The 22,487-nt window shown below is 41.8% G+C and overlaps 1 protein-coding gene across 1 annotated transcript; it reads left to right on the forward strand.

Moving 5' to 3' along the window:
• Window positions 1-16,874: 16,874 nt before the first annotated feature.
• LCE1F (late cornified envelope 1F) lies at window positions 16,875-17,225 on the forward strand. Its single transcript, XM_027976931.2, has one exon. The coding sequence runs from the start codon at window positions 16,875-16,877 to the stop codon at window positions 17,223-17,225; it is 351 nt and encodes a 116-aa protein (XP_027832732.2).
• The last annotated feature ends 5,262 nt before the right edge of the window (window positions 17,226-22,487 follow it).

Here is a 22,487-nt window from a genome sequence, read left to right on the forward strand (position 1 = left end):
TTTAAGCCAACTTTTTCACTCTCCTCTTTCACCTTCATCAAGAGGCTTTTTAGTTCCTCTTTGCTTTCTGCCATAAGGGTGGTGTCATCTGCATATCTGAGGTTATTGAGATTTCTCCCAGCAATCTTGATTCCAGCTTGTTTCTTCCAGTCTAGCGTTTCTCATGATGTACTCTGGATATAAGTTAAATAAGCAGGGTGACAATATACAGCCTTGACGTACTCCTTTTCCTATTTGGAACCAGTCTGTTGTTCCATGTCCAGTTCTAACTGTTGCTTCCTGACCTACATACACATTTCTCAAGAGGCAGGGCAGGTGGTCTGGTATTCCCATCTCACAAAGAATTTTCCACAGTTTATTGTGATCCACACAGTCAAAGGCTTTGACATAGTCAATAAAGCCAAAGTAGATGTTTTTCTGGAATTCTCTGCTTTTTCCATGATCCAGCGGATGTTGGCAATTTGATCTCTGGTTCCTCTGCCTTTTCTAAAACCAGCTTGAACATCAGGAAGTTCACAGTTCATGTATTGCTGAAGCCTGGCTTGGAGAATTTTGAGCATTACTTTACTAGCATGTGAGATGAGTGAAATTGTGCAGTAGTTTGAGCATCTTCTGCATTGTCTTTCTTTGGGATTGGAATGAAAACTGACCTTTTCCAGTCCTGCGGCCACTGCTGAATTTTCCAAATTTGCTGGCATATTGAGTGCAGCACTTTCACAGCATCATCTTTCAGGATTTGAAATAGCTCAACTGGAATTCCATCACCTCCACTAGCTTTGTTTGTAGTGATGCTTTCTAAGGTCCATTTGACTTCACATTCCAGGATGTCTGGCTCTAGATGAGTGATCACACCATCATGATTATCCGGTCGTGAAGATCTTTTTTGTACAGTTCTTCTGTGTATTCTTTCCACCTCTTTTTAATATCTTCTGCTTCTGTTAGGTCCAGACCATTTCTGTCCTTTACTGAGCCCATCTTTGCATGAAATGTTCCCTTGGTATCTCTAATTTTCTTGAAGAGATCTCTAGTCTTTCCCACTTTGTTGTTTTCCTCTATTTCTTTGCATTGATCACTGAAGAAGGCTTTCTTATCTCTTCATGCTATTCTTTGGAACTTTGCATTCAGATGCTTATATCTTTCCTTTTCTCCTTTGCTTTTCACTTCTCTTCTTTTCACAGCTATTTGTAAGGCCTACTCAGACAGCCATTTTGCTTTTTTGCATTTCTTTTCCATGGGGATGGTCTTGATCCTTGTCTCCTCTACAATGTCACATACCTCATTCAATAGTTCATCAGGCACTCTATCTATCAGATCTAGGCCCTTAAATCTGTTCCTCACTTCCACTCTATAATCATAAGGGATTTGATTTAGGTCATACCTGAATGGTCTAGTGGTTTTCCCTACTTTCTTCAATTTGAGTCTGAATTTGGTAATAAGGAGTTCATGATCTGAGCCACAGTCAGTTCCTGGTCTCGTTTTTGTTGACTGTATAGAGCGTCTCCATCTTTGGCTGCAAAGAATATAATCAATCTGATTTCGGTGTTGACCATCTGGTGATGTCCATGTGTAGAGTCTTCTCTTGTGTTGTTGGAAGAGGGTGTTTGCTATGACCAGTGCATTTTCTTGGCAAAACTCTATTAGTCTTTGCCCTGCTTCATTAAGAGGGAGAAATTCCACACTGCATAGTTTGTCCAACAGATTAGAATAGTCCAGGATGAATAAGCAAATAGAACTCTCATGTGTAAGGAAGCAGCTTGGCTGTTCATAATGGTTTAGCTAGGTGTATGGCAGAAATGAGAAGGCAGGCAGTGCACAACGAGTAGATACCTCGTTGACAAATGGGAGAATGGCCAGGTGGTGAGCAAGATTTGGTCTTTGGCCACAGCATACTCCTGATTTCTGACATGGTTGGACATCCCAGAGGATCCACATGCCTATGGCCTGAGACTAGGAAGGAAGAGAGGGTGATGGTGATGCATTGAGGACTCATGTTTTTCCCCATCACCAGGGACTATCAAACTCATTCCTCCAAAGTAAGAAGCTCCCTGACCTGGAAGGTTAAAGTAGAAGTACCTAGAAGCCTAGAAATAACTCAAGATGTGCCAAACCTGCCCACCACATTCCTCACTACATGTTATCACAGGAGCCCTGAGCTGGATAACACCTTCCCTCTGTTCTCCAGTACTAAACAGCTATCAGGGAAAAAACCACGTGTCAACTTGTATCAACACATCCATTCATTTGGCAAATCTTTATGGAGCCTCAGTGCTCTTCCAGGAGCTGTGTTTATTCCAGGAGAGGCCATGGTGAGCCAGGCAGACCCTGTTTGTCTCACCAAGAGGTTAAGAGACAATAGAGATCATAAGAGTTTCAGTGTGGGGGCACAGGGTACTGAGGAAGCCCACTGGAGGGGCACTTGCAGGGGTTAAGTGCCTGGAGGAGGCAGCTATGATCAGCAATATGAAGGGCAAGTGGGAGTCATCTAATGAATGGAGGGAAGAGGACCTGTGTTCCAGACAGAGATGATAATAGGTGTGCTGTCAGAGCAAATGGCATAATGGCAGAAGCCCTTGGAGGGGTATTTCTTCCTTCACTGACCATCTCTCCTGGTTCCTAACACTTTTATGGTCCCCAGATTCCACTCTTATCCTGCTCTAGTGAACTTCTTATCAGCCTCTTAGAGAAATACTTGAGAAGAAATTGACTGAAATTCCAGGTGTGGAATTCAAGGGATGGGAAAATTGAAGAATAGACAGTGATTCAATACAGGTTAGAATAATGGACTTCATCTGAAAAGATAAAATATAGTTAAGATAAATGTGAAGTTATGAATTTAATTTAAATGTTAGCCATACTTAACATAGAAGATGAGTGGGTATTTGTAAATCTGCACATATGGAGAAAGCATGGTTGATTACAACTTAATACAGGCCAAGAGTGAGATTATCTGTGGCAAATGGTGATGAACTCTTGTCCTTTTAGTTAGGCGTGAGTGTGCTGCTCTGCTTGGCACACACAGTGCACACCTGGGTACCTAGTTTGTTCAGCTCAGATAAAATAGGAGTGAGGTTAGAAGATGATGACCTACTGTGTGCCAGCCACCACTTGAAGAGGAAGCCTACATTCTTACTCATATTCACCCCTTGAAAAGATGCTATGATTTGCTCCAATTTATAGACAGTCTCCCTCTCTATCTCTCTCTCTCTCACACACACAATCTAGTAAGGTTAACTAATTTATCTGGTCACACATCTAAGACCTGATAATGCTTACTCCCAAACCTAAGAGACGTGGGTTTAATCCCTGGGTTGGGAAGATCCTTTGGAGTAGGAAATGGCAACCCACTCCAGGTTTCTGGCCTGAGAAATTCCATGGATGGTGGAACCTGGTAGGCAGGCTATAATCCCTGGGGTCACAAAGAGTTGGACACAACTGAGCGCTCACACACACACACACACACACACACACACACACACACACACACACATCCTCTATCTGTGCAGAGCCCAGCCTCCTCCCTCGATTGTCCTGCTATTTTTATCTGGGAGTATTGGTTCACCGGAAACTAACTCCAATTCCCTAGGGGCCCATCTATCTCCTGCCTCAAGGTGGGTCAAGTAGAGGGGCTTGGAAGAAAAGCAATTGAAGAAGTAAAGGGACATGGAATGGCAGACAGACGAGGGATAAAGTGATGGTGCTGGAAAATGGCTGAGGCAAAACACTGAATCTAGAAAGAGTAGAAGTTTTGAGATCAGAAAGTTCAAGTACCAGGGTGGATGTTGGGTTTAAGGATACTGAGATGAGCAGCTATCACAAACGACCATCAGCTTGTTGATGCTGTGCAGCCAGTTTACCACTGGTGTGTCTCCTTGGACCAGCCAGAGGGAGAGGTGGTACCAGGGAGAAGAGGCTCTCCATCAATCAGAGATATCTTTTCGGCTTGAATGGAGATTGAGCCCTTAGTCACTCGAAGGCCTCCTGACTTGACCTTGCCTGGATAAAAAGGCTGGGTTGAACAAACATTTCATTCATCATTTATTTCCACAGCATCTCATTTGCATTCCTCAGAGGTTTGTTTTATTCAGTCAGCAATGCAGGAGCTTTTTCCAATGAGCATAGTCTTAATCCTCCAGTAGCAAACTAGATCGACATTTGTTGTTGTTTAGGCGCTAAGTCGTGTCCAGCTCTTTGCAGCCCCATGGCCTGTAGTCCACCAGGCTCCTCTGTCCATGGAATTTCCCAGACAAGAATACCAGAGAGGGTTGCCAGGATACAAATACCACAGACCTATTCCTTATCTGAACCCTTTGGCACCAAACAAAATTTAGGACATTTTTAAAAAGGAGGATAGTCAATAAATATAATTTATTTTTGATAGTAATGCTGCGGGAATACTTCAGAGTTGGCCATGTACAACCCGAACACCATGGATTTTGTTGACCTAAAACAGACTGCCAGCTATTTCTCCAGCGAAGATGAGTTTATCTGGGATCCTTGGTGAATTGCAATGAGGTGTCTGCAACCATAGGGAGTCACGTACAAGTCCCTACATGGTGAGGAAAGGAGAACACTTTTATAAAGGGGAAAAGGAAGTTGGGAGGGCTATAGTTAACAAGAGTCCATGGTTTTTCATTGGCTGAGTCCTTGCCAGAAGAGTCTTTGTCTTCCTGTTGGGCTCTGTTATCCTTGCAGGGCAGGAGAGCTCCCCCTGGTGGTGCCAGCCTCTATTTAATTGAGGTATTCACATTATTTTTTACAAACTCAAACCAACGAGTCCACCACATCCTGGGGAGGCAAGAGGTATAGTCCAGATCCTCCACACCCCATGGCTTCAGGGTTCCCTCAGAGAGGTCATTTGTATTTCTGCAACAAAACATAGGAACATTCACAGTAAGGTGAAGAGACCTCACTGTCAGCTCAGTTCAGTCTTTTTGCCGCCAAATGACTGTCATAAACAATCAGACAAGAAATTCAGTTTTCGAAGGTCTTTGGATTTGGAATTCATGAGAAAGGGATTATCAATCTGTGACAACATCTAGGGGATTATCAGAGGTGGCATTTTCTCAGCTCTTCCCCTACTGCTGTCCTCCTCTGTCCCAAAGTCTCCTGCATGAATCCCCAGCATGAATGTGACTATCCTTACCCTGCTAAAATGACAAACATACAAGTAACAATAATAAAATTGAACCAAAATTTTTGGTGGATTTTTGGTGAACATTGCATAAAACCTGGGGGACTGACCGTGGCTGTAGTCTCCCCAAAATCTGGACCTAGTCTTCTTTTCTGCCTTATTCTGTGCCTCACTCTCCCTCCCTACTCCATCACACATGCCCTACATTCCAATCATGCTGGACCACTCTGCTCACAAAAGACCGCCTGTATCCTCCTGCACTATACATGTTCTCACACTGCTCTTCTCCACTGAATGTCCTCCTGGTTCCACCCTAGGGATCAAGGCTTCACCACTCTTTAAAGCCTATATTGGTACCAGACCTCTTTGACAAATCTTTCTGGTTACCTTCTTCAGAATTTCTTTCTCTTTTACCTATTTTCCAAGACTAGTTTGTATCTTGCCCCTAGACACACTTTACTACTTACTGGATTTTTTTGTTTGTTTATAACATTTTGGGTTTATTAATTAACAATTTTTATGAAATTTGGAAAAATTTTGACTGTTGTTTTAAAATATATTTCCTCCTCCATCCTATTTATCTTCTGGACTGTAACATGTATGTAGACAGTTTGCTATTTTTCAACAGATTATCAATCATCTGTTCATTTTTCCCCAATATTCTTCCTTCTCTTCCATCCAGTTTGAATAATTTTTTTCAAATTCAGGTTCACTAATCTGTTCTTCTGTGCTTTACAGTCTGCTAAGACCATCCAGTGAGTTTTCTGACATTATATTTAATTTTGAACTCATTTTTTTCAGATAATCTGTTTCACACTTTTAAGATTTCCATTTGGTTATTTTTAAACTTGGGGAACATAGGAAATCTATATTGAAATAATGAAAAAAATTTAATGAATATTGAACATGTCTGTTCTTAAGTATACCAGTCACACCACTTGAAGTCACACTTTAAGACCTCTTCTTTGGTCACTTTATTTTTTCACTTATCTCATTTTTACGTTACTTCATTCCTTCAGATTTGCCCCAGAAAATTATGAATTCTTTTCAGGCTATAATTTAGGGAAACATGCCTCTCTTCAGTCCTCTTCTCCTATTTTAATTCCAGAGGTCTCTTCATAAAGTCAGATTCATTGAGGTATATTGGGAAAAAATGGCATTTAGTTTTAATAAGATCCATCTATTTTTAAAAGATAGCTGTGGCTTAATAAAAGCCCACTGTCTGTTAAAAATTCATGTCTGAATCTATTTTTCTTTATGCCTGTCTATCAGCCTGAACATCACTCAGTGCTGAATACCATCGGTCTACTTCCTCTTTGCCATCTTAATTTGTAGATCCTTAAGAAGACATTTATATCATAATCTCAATTTAAAATATTAGAAAACTAAGGTTATGATAGAATATTCCATTATGATAAGATTCTAGTAATCAGAATATTCTATTCTTATATGAAATATCACATGCCCCATCAATAAACAGAGGATGTTACAGTCATTAGAGACTGCAGCCGCCGGAGCTGGTGAGCCCCAAGGAAAAGTATACCTGCTATCCAGCAGTCATCAGATGCAGCCACTCCCCATGGTGAGCCCTCAGGAAATTTGGGATGTGTAAACAGAGGATACTGGTCCCAGAGAGCTGAGGCACATATCAAAGGAATGATTTCAGTTAGCCCAGACTCTTGCATCTTCCCAAACACAGAAAAGTGCTAAGTTCCTTAATTTAAGATATCTGGTTTTCTTTTACTGATAGTAATCTTTTGCACCTACTGTTTGCCCTTTGTTGCAGAACTCCTATATATCCTGGTTTCTCCCTCCTCAGCTCTTCTCAGTTTTCTCAGCATTACTTGAGATGCTATTTCCAGGGCTTGAAGTCCTAAAAATTTTCACCAAAGAAAGCATAACTCTAAACTCTTAGACTGTGAATACATATTTTAGATGACAGTCATATACACATACACACCCCCTCCCACAATTTAGACATGTAGATTTTCACTCCAAGCTATCTAGATCCAAAGGTCCAGATGAAAAATTAATATCTACGGTGGAAGGAAAAGCATCATGTGACCAGGTCCCTCAGTGTGAAGAGAAGGCTGTGAAGAGAGCCATCTTCCATGGAAAGGAAGGCAACAGAGGATTCCATGAATGCTGGTGTCTGTTTCCACCCACTATAGCCCTCATTTTAGGCAGGTGCTTTCCTAGCCAGGAACAGCTGCCCTGAGCCACGTGGAGGGAGGCAGGGAAGAACTGCCATTCATCACCTGTCACAGGAAACATGTGGGTGGCAAGAGGCGGTCCTCTCATGCCCAGATGCCCAGACCCTGGCTCACACTTGAGGGCAGAGCCCAAGGCCAGGATATAAGGGCCCTGGGGCCAGAGCACCTCCATACACTCCTCTCCTGAGGTGCTGACGACTCTCTGCTGCGTGTGCACTGGTGAGTGTCCACCGGGAATGGGAGCAGGGCCTTCCACAGAGGATGCGCAGACCAGAGGAGATGGCAGGGCAGAAACTTGGGGGCTGGAGTTGTGGCTGGCAAGGACAAAAGCCCAGGACATCTGAAGGAGGGAAGGATAAGATGAGTGAGAGACCAAGAGCTCCTGGGAAGATTCTTGTGGCTAGTGCTGGAGCTTTAGAGAAATCAGATGGCTTTCAGTTGCTGGGTGTGTTTTTTTGCTTTTAGGGAATAAAAATATTGACTTCTAGATTATGCTGGAGTGGGGTGTATAATGGAAACATCATTTTGGAAACACATCCATTGTAGAAATAATGGACTGAGGATGTTGGTACTTAGTGGAGAGAATCAGAGACACTTGTGGATCTGTTTGGATTCCAACAAGAAGATCCATAGTGAGGCTGAGAAGCCTGGTGACAGGCCTAGGGAGCAGAATATAAGATAGTCTTTGGGTGGGGAGTCAGGGAACCTAGGGATGAAACTGTGATGTGTTTGTGAATAGCACTGGGCCAGTGAACGTGCCTCTGTGTCAGTTTCTTATGAAATGAGCTGACTGGGACACACTGACTCCAAGGCCCTTTGCAGTTGCAATTTTCTATGTTCTGCAAAACAAAAACATATCAGAAATTCTTCAGGGAGAGGAAGCTTTTGCTTTTGCCTTAATGAGGCTTTCAGCTCTAAAATGGTCCCTGCATTGGACATTTTCAAGGATCTTGGTGGTAGAGAGAATGCTGACCTGGAGCCAATTTATTTCCTAGTCCTTTTTCTGACACTTAGGAAATGTTAATGAGCATGAAAGAGATGATTTTCTTATGTCTGGTCTGAAGGCTTTCAAGATAAAGGGTCTAGAAAGATGTTGAAAGTTCAGGAAGGGGCACAGAGGTCTCTGTGTGCTGGTCTGACCTGCCATCTGTCTCTCCCTCAGCTCCTGAACCCACTCTCCAAGATGTCCTGCCAGCAGAACCAGCAGCATTGCCAGCCTCCTCCCAAGTGTGCCCCCAAGTGCCCCACCCCTAAGTGCCCCCCAAAGTGCCCCCCAGTCTCCTCCTGCTGTGGTGTCAGCTCCGGGGGCTGCTGTGGCTCCAGCTCCGGGGGCTGCTGCAGCTCTGGGTCTGGGGGCTGCTGCCTGAGCCACCACAGGCGTCGCAGGTCCCACCACTGCAGACCCCAGAGGTCTGACTGCTGCAACCAGCCCTCAGGGGGGTCCGGGTGCTGCGGAGGGGGGAGTGGTCAGTCCTCTGGAGGCGGCTGCTGCTGAAGTGGACCCTGAGCCAAGAAGAGCAGAATTAGAGGCATGAAAAGGACAGAGCCATCTTCCTTTGGCCTGACTGTCTGCTGAGACGTATCAGTGAAGATTTCAAATTTTGTCCTAGAAGTTTCTTCTGACCTGGAATCCAGAAATCTGTGTTCTTTGCTAAAAACTCATCTGCCGATCCCTGATCCCATCTCTTCAAGCTGCCTTGGGAACCCCAGAGAATAATTCTTATGCCACTGATAGTTCCTTACCTGAAATGAAACAATAAAACAAATCATCCGTTCACCACCTTGTCCTAGACTGCTTTCCTCCTACTTGTCGATGTACCGGGAAAGACAAGCATGTCTGCCCTCTGCCCTTTCTCCACTTGTCATCTGGACCCTAGAACAGTATCAGCTGCTTTTAAGACTCATTGAGTCCTTAAGATTAAATTCCTTCAATTTCTGTCCTCATTAAAGCTGAAACTAGTCACTCTCTTAGAAGAGGTCAGGAAACAGAAATTAAGATGTTTGCTTTACCAGGCAGAACTTTCTGTAAGGAACTGCTGACTTATTGAAGAACTGAAAGGCACATAAAGGTTGATAAGTAGCAAGTTCAACTACCGCTGCTTCTAGGCAGAGGGAAATGCTGATATGGGTCCTGATAGATGCTTCAAGGCCTGAAGCTCCTCACAAATAAGAAGACAAACTCTCTTGGATCTTCCCTTCTCTTTACCTTTTGATTTCTGGTGAGTCCAGAAGTCAATGTCCAGCAGTAGAGGCTGGACTTAATTTCTTCTCTGCCTCCCATGCATGGGAGCCCTCCTGCCCACACATAGGAAATTCTCCACAATTTCTGTTGAGTTTGAGGTCAGGATGTCCACACAGTCCAGGCAACACGTTAGGATACAGGATGCTCTCTCTGACCACCTCTTCCCCAGCTTAGACAGTCAAACCAGGGAGGAGAGCTTCACCATCTTTCACAGTCGTGGACTAGAGCAAGAAGGACAGGCTCTCCAGCAGACTTGGTGACCCTCATCTGTGCACTCTGAAAAACACCTGCTACTCTGTTACTGCTCTGAGTCCTGAGGACAGGGTGATATAAGAACTGTCAGTGATGGAGCAATTCCAATTGTCAGGCTGTTGGTCTAGTGGCTAGGATTAGGTCCTTTCACCACTATGACCTGGGTTCAATTCCCGGTCAGGGAAAATGTGTTTGGGGGTGCTTAACTGGTGATGCTAATAGTAAAGAACCTGCCTGCCAATGTAGGAGACATAAGAAATGTGGGTTTGATCCCTGGGTTGGGAGAATCCCCTGGAGGAGGAACTGGTAACCCACTCTGGTACTCTTGCCTGGAGAATCCCATGGACAGAGGAGCCTAGCAGGGTTAGGATTACTGTATTCTTATTATTGGTAATTGGCTTCAAGGAGCATCCTTATGCATATATTCTTATTTTACCATTCCTTTATTTCCTTAGGCTAAGTTCCTATACATTAAAACACTGCATTTACACATCATAAAGTCTGTATTAAATGAATGAATCATCATACTGTCATGCATGATAATTATACCAATTTATTTTCAAGCCAATGTAGTTTGAGTGCTCAATTCCATGCATCCACTCCAACAGTGAGGGTCTGTCAGACACGCAACTTTTGCCAGTGAATGAATACACTGGATTGACACTGTTCTATAAGACATTTCCTTTTCATTTGTCGATCTTTTTTGATTGGTAACATAGAATATATTTAATTGAAAATATTTTCAATTATTCTTTGGCTATTTGTATTTATTTTCTGATATGTGTGTCAACTGAAAAATATAGTCACAAACTGGAAGTAGAGAGTTGTTTTATTTGGTGGGAACTCTTGGGACTTCAAGCTCTGGAGGTAGTATCTCAAGTAGTCCTGAGAAACTGCTTTGAGGATGTAGGAGGAGTCAGGTTATACAGAAGTTTGCAACAAAAGGGGCAGGCAGCAGGCAGTCTGAACAGCAAAAGATTATTGTCAATTAAGGAAAACCAGATACCTCAAGTTAAGGGATTTAGCGTTCTTTTTTGTATGGGAAGATGCAAGCATCTGGACTCACTGAAATCATTCCTTTCATCTGTATCTCAGCTATCTGGGGCCAGCATCTCTCTTCTTGATTTTTAGTGGTGGCATCCAACAGCTGCTGGATCACAGGCATTGTTTTCCCTTTCGGACACCCTCTGGGCTCAGAAATTTACATTTGGAGGTGCGGAAATCACTGATGGCTGTGACATTCTTGTTTACTGATATGGCAGGAAATACTCCATAGAAATACTCCAAATACAACGTGTGTTGCCTGTTTATGTTCTTTGCTCATCTGTTTGTTAGTGTGCTTGCACATTTGGACAGCGTCACCGAGTCAATGGACGTGAGTTTGAGCAGGCTCGGGAGTTGGTGATGGACAGGGAAACCTGGCATGCTGCAGTCTATGGGGTGCAAAGAGTCGGACAAAACTGAGCAACTGAACTGAACTTACGTATTTTCTGTTGACTTGTGAGAGCTGTCTTCTATGTTCCCTGTAAATGTGTTGTAATCTCCCCACTGATTCATTTTCATTCTGCCTTATTTGTGGGTGCTATTTGCTGTACAGATTTTTAACTTGATATATCCATTTATCAACTTTTCTTCTATATTTATTTTACCTTCAAAATAAGTTTATTTCTCAATGAATTAGAAATAATAAATATTTTCCCTTAATGCTTTTAAAATGTGCTTTAAAAAATATTTTATAATATAAATAAAGGTTTTGATGGCCTCCCTGGCGGCTCAGAAGGTAAAGAATCTGCCTGCAATGCAGGAGACCCAGATTTGATCCCTGGGTTGGGAAAAGCCCCTGGAAAAGGGAATGGCAACCCACTCCAGTTTTCTTGCCTGGAGAATCCCATGGACAGAGGGACCTGGCAGGCTATCATCCATGGGGTTGCAAAGAGTTGAATGCGACTAAGTGAATAACACTTTCACACTTTCACTTTCAAATGTTTTGAAGGGGAAGAGAAGAGAAGGGAAGGGAAGTAAAAATTGGTGATGTACAAGGTCCTGTCTCTGGAAGGGGCTGTAGGGTGCAGGGAATAAGAAAAATTCACCCAGTTTTAATAGCTTCCTGTGAACCTCAGCAGTGTTTCCTCCCAACCTGTGAAATTATCCAAGAACATGGGAGACAGATACCTTTGTGACAGGGCCTACATGGGGACTCATTGTTAACATAACTTATTATGCTGACCTCTCAAACAAAGGATAAAGTCACAGTCACAAGGGTCATAACGACCCTTGAGACTGACTTAATTGCCCAAACGACATTCTGCTTTCCTGCTGGCACCTACCTTCTGAAGGCTAGGAGATCACCAGATTCCAGACCTCCAGCTATGTGACTGCAGGACTCAAGTACAGGCTAAAAGTTAACCATTCCTTCAGAGAATTTTTCATTGGAGTTATATAAGAAAGAGCCCATCAGAGAGGGAGGACACTGGTTCTTCTCAAGGGCCAGTCACCCTCTCGTTTTCCCTCTAATATATTTCCTTTCCTTGCCCGACTGCCTAGCTCACTCTCTTTTTCTCTGTACTCGCCTTATGCTTTGATGAGTAAATAACCTCAGAAAACCAATCCCTTGTAACTAAACATTTTTGTTTTCTTTTGAAATGTTACTGCATCAGTTGAACTCTAAAAGCCAAGGCTTAGAAAGAAGTCCTCAAGATATTGCAACCACACTGCTGATTAATCACCTATACCCAGAGTCAGACTCATGGAAGGTTGGGTGCTGCCATGCCTAGAGGCAGAGGCGTGACCCAGTGGAACACCAGCTCCATTAACCTAGGAATCCATGAGCTGGGCTTTGGAGTAGTTACTGACTGTGTGAGCCAGGGAATCAATATCCCAATCTCTCCTTCCATAGCTATGCTCTTTAGAACATATTGAGAACAAATATTTCCCTTGAGTAATATATAGAGAGATCTCTGTAGGATGATATGACCAGCACATATAACAGTACACATCTTAATATCAAACTGGTACCTGATTGACTTAAATCCCATGGAAAAGCTATGTGCAAACTCTTGGGTGGTAAGAAACCCTGGTGAAATGACTATCTGCATCTCTGTGCTCTAGGAGCAGAGGGGGATATAAATGTTTTATATCCAGACCCTGTTCTCAATAAATACTTGATCAGAAATATGTCACATAAGCAAAACAAAGATAAGGCATGAAGTAACCTGGTGGCGCTAGTGGTAAAAACCCACCAGCCAGTGCAGGAGACATAGGAAGTGGGGGCTCGACCCACTGGAGAAGAAACAGCAACCCACTCCAGCAGTCTCGCCTGGAGTCCATAGCATCACAAACAGTCGGACATGACTGAAGGGACTTAGCACGCACGCCTGCAGCCTATTCAAAGTAGAGCTAATGAGCCAATTCAGTTTAAGAGAAGATTTCTTCTCTTAAGGGAACAAAGAAAAAACCTTTAGAAACAGAAAAGGGTCATACTGTATAGATACTTGAATCAAGGCCAAGTTGTTTCGGTTTTATCCTGAATCAGTGAAGCCTCTTAAGAAGCCATCCTCTTACCATCATTGGACGGTAGCATGACTATATCATCATTATCTGAACTGGAACAGAGTTGAATTTGAAAAAAAGGTTTATGCTGGGATAAAAGACACAATCTAAAATGGTCTCTGGCAAGCTATGATGTGTGGTTTTGGTCACCTTATTTAATGGTCATGGGTAAATATTTCTAGAAGAGTTCTAATGAATAAGATAGAGGAAAAAACCAGGAAAGTGGGACACAAAATAATAACCAATAAAATACCTCTATATACATAACACACACAATACCACTATAAAAATATATGTGTATGCATGTTTATATAAACACACATATTTAGTCTCTGTTTATATAATTTGTCCACCCAAATGTGTATATTACTTATTAATATCTTGTAACTATATGTTAACTGACTTCATTCTTCCCCTTGTGATTTGTTAAGTCATTATAATGTTCCAGATTCTGGGAAGCTCTTGATTCTCCCCAAATTTTTCTGCCACTGACAGGAAGGAGAGGGTTTTTCTTCATATGCTGCTTCTGGCTTCAGTGTGGCTTTTTCTAATTAATTAATTCGTTTCCTTTCAGAAAATCTCACTGTGGTGCTATACACCAACTTGAACCAAATGTGAATTATTATCCTTGCCTTTCAACTACTCAACTTGCTGGGGTAGAAAAACTTTACAAGCAGAGAAATCTACAATAAAACCCTAGGGTCAAGAAGTTGCAAGGGGCTTAAAAAGAGCCTCTGGAGGTCGCTCTACCACCTCACCTCCAGGTGCCTAGGTGTCCCACTCTGTACTTCTCTGCTTCCCTACACATCATCTCTGAGTGGCTGTTCTATGTGGAGCAATGCAGAGCTCATCTCCTCCTCACCACAAACTCCTTTCCTGGCCATATTTCATAGTAAAAAACATCAAGGTAGGGACTTCCTTGGTGGTTCAGTGATTAGGACTCCACAATTCCACTGCAGGGACATGGGTTCCATCCCTGGTCAGGGAAATAAGGTCCCACAAGCTGAGGAACATGGCAAAAAAAAAAAAAAGTCAAGATATTTAAGCAGAACAAGTAATTTGAAAAAGAAAAGGATGAAAAAAAATCCAGATTTACCCTTCTTTGAAGGAAGTTATGGTTTAAAATTATATAATTTCTCTTTATTTACAAATACATAGGCATCTTATAACTTGAGGATCCACCACATTACCAGTCTTCTACCAGTCCTTTTCTTTATACTGTCTAATTGACTGAAACAATATCCTTGTGAAATATTTTTATCACTACCTGTACTTAATAACTGAGGAACAAACAACCAAAACTAAAAATGACTCAAGTAATTTTGCATGGACACACAGCTAGCAAGTGGCAGAATCAGAATTGTTTTCTATATCTGTCTGATCTCGAGCTCATAAAAGCAATGAGATACATCAGCAAACTTTGGTAAGGGCTAAAGAGTAAATACTTTGGGCTTTGGGAACCCTAGAGTCTCTCTCCCAACTATTTAATCCTGCCACCTCCGTGTGAAAATAGCCCTGGAGAGTAAAGAAATGAGCAGGCCTGGTTCCAAGTAAAACTTTATGAACACTGAACTTTATAATAAATTTGAATTTATTATAACTTTCATGTTTCATGAAAGAGTCTTCTTTTGATTTCTCTTCACAAACATTTAACATGCAAAACTATTCTTAGTTTGCAGGCTATGGTGAAACAAGCCATGGGGCATATCTGGGGGACAGATCAAGTTTTGCTGACCTTTGACAGACTGGCAGGGTTACCTAAGTGGAGAAATATGAAGACATCTCCAAATTACAGTCTGAAACAGACTGCCATGAGTAATGAATTTATATCTGAAGGAAGAAGAAAAGAAAGTGATTGGGCCCCAAGCAACAAAAACCGGAGCTAAGAGACTTCCATGCTGGTATTTCTCAAGGAGAATGAAACAGAAGATCCAAAGTAAAGTGTCTCCCAACTCCTCCACTCCTTGTTTCTAAGTAGCTCTATTCCAAGCTACTTGGAGAGGCTGCCCTGAGTTCAGAGGGTGAGACAGGGAGGAGCTGCCAGTCATCACTTGTCACAGGAGCCACGTGGGTGGCAGGAGGCGGTCCTCTCATGCCCAGATGCCCAGGCCCTGTCTCACCCCTGAGGGCAGAGCCCAAGGCCGGGATAAAAGGACCTTGGGACCAGAGCACCTCCATGCACTCCTCTCCTGTGGTGCTGACAAACATGTGCTGCGTGTGTACAGGTAAGCGTCCTCTGAGAACTGGAGTGGGGCCTTCCACAGAGGATGCTCAGATACGAACGAGAAGGCAGGACCTTCACAGAGTAAGGTCATCGTGTCAGAGGAGCAGGGCACAGGAAGACTGAGGGAGGGATGCAAGGCGGGATCTGGTACCAACTGGGAACATAGGGAGAAGAGTCAGGCGGCTGTGCTCTAAAGGAAACAAGCTGGCCTGTAGTGGAGAGGGCCTCTCAGGACAGGGACACTGGTGACCTGACAGACACCAGGCTCCACTCTGACAGGTGTCAGGAGGGAGCGCACACGGGAAAATACAGCCCCGCCCCCATCTGCAGTGAAGGAGCAGCCCAAGACAGAGACCTCAGGCTCCTCTGGGATTTTTAAACTTGCTTATTATTAAACTTCTCCATGCTTATTCATGGGTCTGAAAGTGCATTTACAAACTTCCATGTTGATTAAGAAATAGTAAGCCTGAGGATCACCATTGCAACCCATCAGCTTAGGGAGACGGGACCTCCCTGGACTGAGATCAGAGGGCAGAGGTTCAAGTCCCAGGGCTGTAGCGATTAAGAGGATTACTAATCTCTTCTTTAATAAAGGGCTTCCCTGGTGGCTCAGGGGTAAAACATCCACCTGCCAATGCAGGAGATGAGGGTTTGATCCCTGGACAGAATGATCACCTGGGGAAGGAAATGGCAACCCACTCCAGCCTTCTTGCCTGGGAAGTTCCACAGACAGAGGAGCCTGGTGGGCTGGTCCATGGTGTCGCAAAAGAGTCAGACATGATGAGCGACTAAACAACAACAGTGATCTTTAATATAAGTGAGCTTAATGAGAGCTGTAATCTGTAAGATTTATTGCATTGCTGACTTTACAGAATAAAAAGTGCTGTATTTTTTCTTTAAGAAAGAATTTGTCCTTAAATGGCCTATAAACTGGACAATTTCAGATTTGGAAGACATAGAATCAGTTCCAACTCCACTTATAAGATTTTAGACTCTTGGAGATGTTTTGTTATATTGTTTGGTCTTAGTTACTACTTTGTACAAATAGATGAAAGTTCTTATCTGATTTACAAGGCTGTGCTGAAGTTTCAAATATAAAATTCAAGAGTATGGGAAAGCTACTAAGAGTAGTAAAACTACTGGATATTATGCTTTTAAGATTATAAGTGATGCTAAGAGAGCAAAAGGGGGAAGGGAGGTCTCTGTGTGCTGGATCTGACCTGCTGTCTGTCTCTCCCTCAGATCCTGAGCCCACCCACCAAGATGTCCTGCCAGCAGAACCAGCAGCAGTGCCAGCCCCCTCCCAAGTGCGCCCCCAAGCGCCCCACCCCTAAATGCCCCCCAAAGTGTCCCCCGAAGTGCCCCCCAGTCTCCTCCTGCTGTGGCCCCAGCTCCGGGGGCTGCTGCAGCTCTGGGTGTGGGGGCTGCTGCAGCTCTGGGTGTGGGGGCTGCTGCAGCTCTGGGTGTGGGGGCTGCTGCCTGAGCCACCACAGGCGCCGCGGGTCCCACCGCCGCCGCCGACCCCAGAGCTTTGATTGCTGCAGCCAGCCCTCGGGGGGCTCTGGGTGCTGCGGAGGGGGGAGTGGTCAGTCCTCTGGAGGCGGCTGCTGCTGAAGTGGACCCTGTGCCAAGAAGAGCCAACCTTGGGGACAGTCAGTGGACAAACACATCCTCCTCCTCCTTCACCTCGTGCTGGGCCTGCCTGTCTTGCTGGGAAGTCTGGGTGAGGCCTTTGAGCTCTGGTCCTGAGGATCCTTGTGCTCTAGGGTCTAGGAGCCCCAGACCTCTCCCTGAAACCCATTTATTCACCTCCTTTGCCATACGTGTGATGGCCCTGGGAATCCCAAAGCATAGACCCCATGTCCCTCTGCAACTTCTGGCATCCTGCTGCCCGAGTTAAAATCATAAATACAGAGTCTGCTCACTGACTTGATGTAGGCAGAGTTCGTTTCATGTTTTGGCCACTGTTATTCTATTCTTGTACCTTCTCTGCTGGTGCCTGCAGAGGCCTCAGTAGACAGTTGACAGGGTCATGGGTCAGAAGGGAAAAGTTTGTATTTTTTATAGGTTTGCATTTTCTCCTAATTCTTTGTTTTCCCTTTTAACCAATATCCTGAAGCAGCATTAGCTGTGAACATAGCTTCTTCAGCTTCTGGCTCCCTTCATCCCTTCATATACCTAACTGGGCCCTTCAGACATGACCAGGAGGCAGACAGCTTCTTCTTCCTCTCTCTTCCCACTGTCATCCTTCACTCCTATGCTCTGCATCCCTCACCCTTCTCCTAACAACCTCTGCTTGACTCCTCCATCAGTTTAAGTATACAAAATATATACATACAAAAATATAGATGGAATATATCTTTATTTTAAATTAAAAACTCACTTGTTTCTGTATAATTTACATGAAATAAAATTTGCTAATTTTAACATACAATTCAATGTTCTGTCAAATATACGTAGTCATATAACTACAAATACAATCAATACCTTTAAAATGTAGTTGGTAGTTAATTCTTTGGAGAAAACTTTAATTAAGAATAGCGTAAGATCCACAGTATATAAAGGAAAATGTAGATACAGGTAATCTACATGGTTAAATATGCAAAAATTAAATTCTAAATGGTAGAAAATACCATTGAAAAGGTGCAGGAATACAAAATTGATGAGAAACTCAAAGCTTTCCTTCTGAGATCAGGTACAAGGCAAGAATGTCCCCTCTCACTACTCCTTTTCCACATGGTGGTATTGGATGTTCTAGCTAATACAATTAGACAAGAAAAATAAGTTAAAAACATATTGATTGGGAAGGAAGAAATAAACTGTTCACAACATTATTTTTGTAGAAATTTTAAAAGATAGTAATAAAGAGTTATAGCAAGGTGAAGGTACAAAGTTAAGCAAGTGGCAACTGCATTCCTATATACCAGAAATGAGCAAATGAAATTTTAAATTTTAAAATGCAACACCATTTAAAATAGCATCCCCAAGATTAAGTACTCAGGTATAAATCTAATAAAATATGTGTAAAATCTATTTTAGGAAAACTATAAGACTCTGATAAATGAAATCATAGAACTTAATAAATGGAGAGATGTTCCATGTTTATGGATAGAAAGAGTCAATATTATCAAGATGTTGATTCTTCCCAATCTGTTCTGTAAATCCAATGCACTCCCAATCAAAATCCCAGGAATTATTTTGTGGGTATCACCAAGCTGATTCTAAAGATTATATGATCTTCATATATGACCCAAAACAGCCAATACAATACTGAAGGAGAATCAACTCATAAGGATTGATATTAACTAACTTCAAGACTTACTATAAGTAAGTTACATAATCGACGCAGTTTGGTATTGGCAAAACAATAGATAATAGATCAATGAAACAGAATAGAGAGCCCAGAAATAGACCCCCCTCCCAAACCTATAGTCAACTGGTACTTGGGGGAAAAAAGAAGCAATATAATGAAACAAAGATAGTCTTTTCATGTAATGGGGCTTGACATCAACATGCAAAAAAAATGAACCTAGACACAGAATTTATATTCTTAACAAACAAACAAAAAAAAACAAAACTGAAAATGGATCACAGACTTAAATGTAAAATGAGAATTATAGCATTCCTAGAAGAACAGAGGCAAACCTAGCTGATCTTGGGTATGGCAGTGACTTTTTAGATACAACACCAAAATCAAGATACATGAAATCAATAATTGATGAGCTAGGTTGCATTGAATTAAAAACTTCTGCATTCATGTCAATGTATGGCAAAACCAATACAGTATTATAAAGTAAAATAAAGTAAAAAAAAAAAAAAAAAACAAAAAACTTCTGTTTTGCAAAAGACAATGTTAAGACTGATAAAATAAGCCACAGACTAGAGAGAACATTTTCTACTATAAAGGAGTACTATCCAAAACATTCAAAGAGCTCTAAAACTCAACAATCAGAAAAAAAAAATAACCAATTAAAAAATAGGCAAAGGGCCTGATACCTCACTAGTGAAGATATACAGATGGCAAATAAGCATATGAAAAGGTGCTTCATGTTGTATGCCACGGGGAATGCAAATTACAGCAATGAGATACCACTATACACCTGTCATAATGGCTAAAATCTTGAATTCTGACAACATCAAACACTAGTGAGGATGTGGAACAATAGGAATGTTAACTCATTGCTAATGGAAATGCAAAATTTTCCAACCATTTTGGAATACAATTTCTTAAAAAACCAAATGTTCTCTTACCATGTGATCTAGCAATCACATTTCTTGGTATTCACCTAAAATTGTTGAAAACTTACATCCATACAAAAATCTATAGACAGATGTTCAGAGTAGCTTTTTCATAGTTGTCAATCTTGGAAACAATCAGGATATCCTTTAGGAGGTGAATAAATAAACTGTGGTAGATCCAGATGATGAAATATTATTAAACACTACAAAGAAATGATCTATCATGCCATGAAAAGACAGAGAGGAAGCTTAAATACATATTATTAAGTGAAAGAAGCCAATATAAAAAGGCTACACATTGTATGGTTCCAACTATATGACATCATGGAAAAGGCAAAATGGTGGCAAAAATAAAAATAAAAAGATCAGTAATTGGGGCTTCCCCAGCAGTCCAGTGGTTAAGATTCCATCTTCCCATGCAGGGGGTGTAAGTGTGATCTCTGGTCAGGGGACTATTAATAAGATCCCACATCCTCCAGGCTATGGCCAAAAGTTCAAATAAATCAATAGATAAGACTTGTTAAACAAAAGATCAGTGATTGCCAAGTTGTTGGGGTGGGAGAGGGATGTATAGGCAGGGCATTTTTAGGATAGTGAATATACTCTGTATGATACCATACTGGTGGATACATGTCATTACACATTTGTCAAAACTTACAAAATGTGGAATACTAAGAATACATGGTAATGTAAGCTATAGACTTTGTATGATAATGATATAGAAGTGGAAGCTTCATCAAGTGTAACAAATGTACATGTCTGGTGGGGGATATTGACAATGGAGGAAGCTAGGCAGGTGTTGGGACAGGAAGCATATGGGAAATCGCAGTAACTTCTCCCCAATTTTTCTATGAACTTAAAATTGCTCTAAAAATTAATTTTAATAAAAATAATTAACTTGGGAAATAGATTACATATGATATTTATAGTATCAATATCCCTAGAAAACATAGGTTTCATGTTAATTAAGAATAAACAAGTAAACATTTCTATAAAAGATTTGGAAGAGGCATAAATGATCAATACAAAAAAATGAAGAAAGAAATGAAAAAAATTTTCTAGTTTCCACTGAAATTAGATTACAAAAAAAAATTCCACCTCACTAATAAAGAATAGAACTTGTTTTTTCAGGAGGGAGGGAGCTCTTAGAGTCATAATATATTGTCAGAGATTAAAAAGGCTTCTAAGGGACTTCCCTAGTAATCCAGGGCCTAAGAATTCATCTTGCAATGCAGCAGACCCAGGTTTGATCCCTGGTTAGGGAACTAAGATCCCACATGCCATGGGGCAACTAAGCCTAATTACCACAACTGCCTAGCCTGAGTTCTTGAACCTGGGTGCTACAACTAGAGAGTCTGTGCATTGCAATGAAAGATCTTGCATGACACAATGAAGAGCTTCCCTGTGTTGCAACAAACCAACCAACCAAATAAATCAGTGAATATTTTTTTTTAAATGAAAAAAATATTCCTAAAACTACTGTTGGTGGGTTGTGTGCAAACGGTCCCTCAAAAAGCCTTGTTACTGGGAATGCAAATTAGCCTAATGATTCAGGGCATTCATTCAATGAATATTTATTGGGGTACATTAATTAATTCCAGTAGAACTATTTAAAATCCTAAATGATGATGTTACTAAAGTGCTACACTCAATACATCAGCAAATTTGGAAAACTCAGCAGTGGCCACAGGACCAGGAAAGGTCAGTTTTCATTCTTATCTCAAAGAAGGACAGTGCCAAAGAATGTTCAGATTACTGAAAAATCGCACTCATTTTGAATGCTAATAAGGTAATGCTCCAAATTCTTCAAGCTAAGCTCTAGGAGTGGGTAATGGACAGGGAAGCATGGCATGCTGCAGTCCATGGGGTTGCAAAGAGTTAAAGACTTAGCAACTAAACTACACACAGCAAAGCACTGATTCTTCAGTTTATAAACAGCTCTTCCCCGTGACTTAGATCATCCTTCTAGGAGACCTCACCCTGAGATAGGCACCGTGAGCCGTGATGACCACATCATCCTGCAGAGTTCTGCCCCTGTCTCACCTGGTCATGACACTGGCTCAGGTTGTTCCAATGATCTTAGTTATGGGGAGTGGCCAGGATATCCATGCCTTGGCTCACACAGGAGAGCCTGGCTCCTGATTCCTAGAATGATAAGGTTAAGAGGTCATATGGTCCACACTTCTGCCTCAAGGCAGGGCAGCCTGAAACACTAATCTGTTTGGACTTAAGTGATGAGTCAGAGTTATGATTACAACCATATCACTTGAACTGACTCTTTGGTTTGGATATTAGCTGTCAGTGGCTCTGGTACCATTTTCACGATCAAAGGCTTTCTGAGGTCACTGATTCATCCAAGGATTTTATCTCTACATCATTCCCTCAAGTCAACAAGAGACTGGAGATCTAATGGGAAGTAATCAGGCTGAGTTAATTTTCCTCTGTACCCTCCCACTCTTCAATGTTAACCACAAAGGAAAACATTAATACATGTTCCCTTCATGTAAATCTTATTTTAAATTATAAACAATGAAACAACACTCCAAAGAAATCGAAAGTATAAATGATTGTTGCTTAATTAATAAGGAGGAGAAGATATTTTAAAAGTGACACAAACCCATAATTTATAAAAGAAAA

Source organism: Ovis aries, chromosome 1 (genome assembly GCF_016772045.2).
Source record: "Ovis aries strain OAR_USU_Benz2616 breed Rambouillet chromosome 1, ARS-UI_Ramb_v3.0, whole genome shotgun sequence".
Lineage (NCBI taxonomy): Eukaryota > Metazoa > Chordata > Mammalia > Artiodactyla > Bovidae > Ovis > Ovis aries.

Bases quoted from the DNA above. Each gene is read 5' to 3' on its own strand.
- LCE1F (XM_027976931.2), top strand. From the start codon at position 16,875: ATGTCCTGCCAGCAGAACCAGCAGCAGTGCCAGCCCCCTCCCAAGTGC.